Here is a 5,000-nt window from a genome sequence, read left to right on the forward strand (position 1 = left end):
CATATAGAAAATGATTGATATAAGTTTTGTTAGAAAATTATTTTTAAAAAAACCATAACAATATAACATAGTTCTAATGAAAAACTAACAACTATAACAGCGAACCAACTGGACTATTTAACAAGGGGTTGAAAAAGTCATACATTAGCAATGGACTGCTGAAGATCGTCAACACTGAAGATGATTTCAGTTCAGGGATTTGAGACTTTAGCATATCGCAAGTTGGTGTATGATTGGCTGTTATGTGAGCACCACAGATGCAAGAAACATTACTGACATATTTTGTCCTAAAACAATGTGTGTGTGTGTGTGTGTGTGTGTGTGTGTGTGTGTGTGTGTGTACTCTCCATTCCCTCGCCTCCTATTCTCTCTTTCTTTCTCTTCCCCTCTATGTGTGTGTGTGGGGGGACGGGGGGGGGCATGTGGGTGAAGCGTGTGTGTTGGTGTGTCTGTCTGTCTGTCTATCTACCCTCCATCCCCCCCCCTCCTATTCTCTCTTTCTCTGTCTTTCCCTCTATTTCACTCACTCACTCTCTATCTCCTTCTCAATCTGTGTGTGGGGGGGGGGGGTGGGGGGGGGGGCGTGTGGGTGGAGTGTGTGTGTTGGTGTGTCTGTCTGTCTGTCTATCTACTCTCCATTTCCCCGCCTCCTATTCTCTCTTTCTCTCTCTTCCCCTCTATTTCACTCACTCACTCTTTATCTCATTCTCACGGTGTGTGTGTGTGTGGGGGGGGGGGGGGGGGGCGTGTGGATGAAGTGTGTGTGTTGGTATGTCTAAAAAAAAAAAAAAAAAAAAAAAAAACTGCAATGAATTTATGAACACTTGAGAAGAACTTTGCATTGCTTGTGATATCTTTTTACTTTGTTTTGATTTTTTTTTTTTTTTTTTTTTTTTTTGGGGGGGGGGGGGTGTTTGTTTCTTTGTTTGTTCTTATTTATTGACTATTTGATTGTCTGTTGTTGTTCTTTGTAATTTTGTTTGCTCGTGAGAAAAAAAAAGATCATTTACGGTTGTATTTTCTCTTGTCAAATAGTTTCTATTGTGTTTGTTTTGCAGTTGTAGTTGTTGTTGTTGTTGTTAGCAGTGCGTCGAAGTCGGTATCAGTATTGTTGTTGTTGTCATTTTTATTGGAAGTAGTAGTTATGCTGTCATTATTATTATTATTATTATTATTATTATTATTATTATTATTATTATTATTGTTGTTGTTGTTGTTGCTGTCGCTTCTTCTGCTGCTGTTGGTGTTGTTATTGTGTGTGGTTTTGTTGTTGTTGTTGTTTGTTGTTGTTGTTTGTTTGTTGTTGTCTTTTTTTTTTTTAAATTACAAGAGAATGTGCTCGCACCAGCGTGTGTTCGTGCGCGTGTGTGCATGCATGCGTATGTGTGAGAGTAAGAGTGTGTGTATGTTTGTGTATGCATGCGTATGTGTAAGAGTGAGAGTGTGTGTGTGTGTGTGTGTGTGTGTGTGTGTGTGTGTGTGTGTGTGTGTGTGTGTGTGTGTGTGCCTGCGCATGAGCAAGCGGCTTTGCAGTTTGAAAGAAGCGTCTTCAAAAGAAACAAGAGGCAAAAAGTTCAACAATGTTTGTTAATGCTTTCGTTTTTTGGTTTTTTTTCTTTCGTTTTTTTTTAAAGCACTCTCTCACTTTCTGTTGCAGATGACAATGACGCTGACGTTCTGAAAGGTAAGTTGATTAAAAATCAAACATCGTCATCGTCATCCTCCTCCTTCTTCATCATCAGTCTCAAAGTCTGTGGCCTTTCATGCCCTGCTCTCATGGTGACCTCAGTTTCGATACCCCTCCACTTCCGTGCTTGGGGTGAGTCCTGCCAATGTTATCAATGTCGTCGGCAGATTCATGGGGGGGGGGGGGGGGGGGGCTGTTGTTTGAGGGACGTGGTGGCGGTCTCCACTCTGGGAGGGACGCTCACTCAGTCTGGCTCCGCGACTAAGCCATTATTGTCGTTAGTAGGGGGCTTAGTAGGTGGTGTCCTAAGTACGTTAAATCAGAACAGGCACCACTGAACACTACCAAAGTGACTCAGCATCAGTGCAGGGTCTCCTCTGGTGTGTGGCCTCCTGGCGACCTAACATCGATGGCTCCCTGTGGACTGCCGACGCTGAAACTGCGACGGACGAACCCGGGTGTGGCCGTGTATGGGGGAATCTAAATGAGCGGCGTAGGAGTAATGCCACTGAAACGGTGCAGATGATGGGGCAGCAAAAAATGAAATAAAATAAATACATAATTTTTTTTTTTAATTTTAAAAAACTTGTGGTGTGTGTAATACAGTCAAAAACGCCTGGGCAGCATCAGTTAGATAGGGTATTGGACGTCTGATCCGACTGGCGCAATAGCCGAGTGGTTAAAGCGTTGGACTGTCAATCTGAGGGTCCCGGGTTCGAATCACGGTGACGGCGCCTCGTGGGTAAAGGGTGGAGATTTTTACGATCTCCCAGGTCAACATATGTGCAGACCTGCTAGTGCCTGAAACCCCTTCGTGTGTATATGCAAGCAGAACATCAAATACGCACGTTAAAGATCCTGTAATCCATGTCAGCGTTCGGTGGGTTATGGAAACAAGAACATACCCAGCATGCACACCCCCGAAAACGGAGTATGGCTGCCTACATGGCGGGGTAAAAACGGTCATACACGTAAAAGCCCACTCGTGTGCATACGAGTGAACGTGGGAGTTGCGGCCCACGAACGCAGAAGAAGAAGAAGAAAAGAAGAAGGACGTCTGATCCAGTGCTCAACCAGTGATCAGGGTTCCAGGCCGCACCTGTTTCGGCATGATGTTGTGCCCACGGGAAAGGGCATTTCACTCGGATTTTCCTCACTCACTCACTCCACCCAGCAAGTGAATGGATGTACACCTGACTTGGGTCAGGGAGATGAAAAAAAAAAGAAAGAAAAGAAAAAGGAATCATAATTAAAAATCTATAAAAATTAAAAAAAAAATAATAATAATAAAATAAAATAAATAAATAAAATTTTAAAAAATGAAAGATTAAAAAAAAACTTCGCAAGAATAGGACTGGAACCTGTTTTCCTATGCTGAGAGCTAGACACTTCTTCTTCTTCTTCTTCTTCATCTGCGTTCGTGGGCTGCAACTCCCACGTTCACTCGTATAAACACGAGTGGGCTTTTACGTATATGACCGTTTGGTTGGTTTGTTTTTTAACCCGCCATGTAGGCAGCCATACTCCGCTTTCAGGGGTGTGCATGCTGGGTATGTTCTTGTTTCCATAACCCACCGAACACTGACATGGATTACAGAATCTTTAACGTGCGTATTTGATCTTCTGCTTGCCGTATACACACGAAGGGGGTTCAGGCACTGGCAGGTCTGCACATATGTTGACCTGGGAGATCGTAAAAAATCTCCACCCTTTACCCACCAGGCGCCGTCACCGTGATTCGAACCCGGGACTCTCAGATTGAAAGTCCAACGCTTTAACCATTCGGCTATTGCGCCCGTCGACCTAGACACTGAATATGATGAATTTCCACTTCCCTTGCTACCGTAAAAACTGCTACGGGGGCCTTTTCGAAACCCTTTTACTGCTAGGCACGTATGTGGCACGTGTATAGTGACGTCACTGATGACGTCATCAGGAGGGTGAAAAAATAACTCTCTTGAAGATTTGGGGGGGGGGGGGGGGGGGGGGGGGGGGAATCACACAGTTTTTCCAGAGTTGTATATCTCCAGACTGTTTTCTCACTTTTTAGGTTTATTGTTTTGGGATATACATGCTTATACATAGTAGCAGTAGTAGTAGTAGTAGTAGTTCTTTTTATGTTTTTGTTTGTTGTTTGTTTTGGGTTTTTTTTTGGTTTTTTCAAGGCCTGACTAAGCGCGTTGGGTTACGCTGTGGTGTAGCGTATATGGATTTGTCCGAACGCAGTGACGCCTCCTTGAGCTACTGAAACTGAAACTGTGTTGGGATATTGTTTTATGACTTGAAACACCTCTTTCAACTGGTTTTTTGTTGTTGTTGTTGTTGTTGTTTTTTCATCCTGGCAGTGAAGGGTTGTTGTTGTTTTTTAACCTGTACCGTACAGTCAAGTATTGGGATTGCAGTTTCAGTTTCAGTAGCTCAAGGAGGCGTCACTGCGTTCGGACAAATCCATATACGCTACACCACATCTGCCAAGCAGATGCCTGACCAGCAGCGTAACCCAACGCGCTTAGTCAGGCCTTGAGAAAAATAAAATAAAATAAAATGAATAAATACATTTAAAAAAAAAAAAAAGAACTACTATTGCAATGACGGTGGCGATGGTGATGGTTCTGATGATAGGGACATGGTGGTGGTGGTGGTGGTGGTGGTAGTGGTGCTAGTGATGGTGGTGACAGTTATCGTGGTAGTCCTTTTGTAGTCGACAAAGGTTTGGTTGCGTTTGTTTTGTTTTGTTTTGTTTTGTTTAAACAAAAGGAGAAGAAGAAAAAAAACAGATGCAGAGAGGAAAGTGGTTTGATGCTAGGTATGATAGTTATTATCATGACTGGTTCTTTTCTTATTTATTTATTTGACTATGTATGTATGTATGTGTTTGTTTGGTTTACCTCTCTCTGTGTGTGTGTGTGTGTGTGTGTGTGTGTGTGTGTGTGTGTGTGTGTGTGTGTGTGTGTGTTATTCATTTATCTATTTTTCTATTTTATTCATCTCTTTTTGTTCGCAAACTTTCCCAGGATTCATGTAGATACACAGTTAATATGTATCGATGCTGTTTTATGCTTTATTGTATTTAATGTTGTTGTGTGGGTTTTTTGGGGTTTTTTGTTTGTTTGTAGTTGTTGTTGTTGTTTTTTTTGGGGGGGGTCTTTTTTTTGGGGGGGGGGAGGCTGGGGGGGTCTGTTTGTTTCTTTCTTTTTTGGTGTATGTATAATCATTAAATCGAGAGAGAGAGAGAGAGACACAGAGAGAGAAAGAGAGAGACAGAGACAGAGAGAGAGAGAGAAAGGAAAATGCACAACATGGAACTCGTGGC

The 5,000-nt window shown here is 42.6% G+C and overlaps 1 protein-coding gene across 1 annotated transcript in view; it reads left to right on the forward strand.

The window, feature by feature from the left end:
* LOC143291019 (uncharacterized) overlaps positions 1–5,000 on the forward strand; it is an 88,048-nt gene that overhangs the window by 49,478 nt on the left and 33,570 nt on the right. Inside the window, exon 2 of the mRNA XM_076600606.1 lies at positions 1,658–1,684. Within this exon, the coding sequence (XP_076456721.1) occupies positions 1,658–1,684 (27 nt within the window). The remainder of the gene's footprint in view (positions 1–1,657; positions 1,685–5,000) is intronic.

Source organism: Babylonia areolata, chromosome 16 (genome assembly GCF_041734735.1).
Source record: "Babylonia areolata isolate BAREFJ2019XMU chromosome 16, ASM4173473v1, whole genome shotgun sequence".
Classification (NCBI taxonomy): Eukaryota; Metazoa; Mollusca; class Gastropoda; order Neogastropoda; family Buccinidae; genus Babylonia; species Babylonia areolata.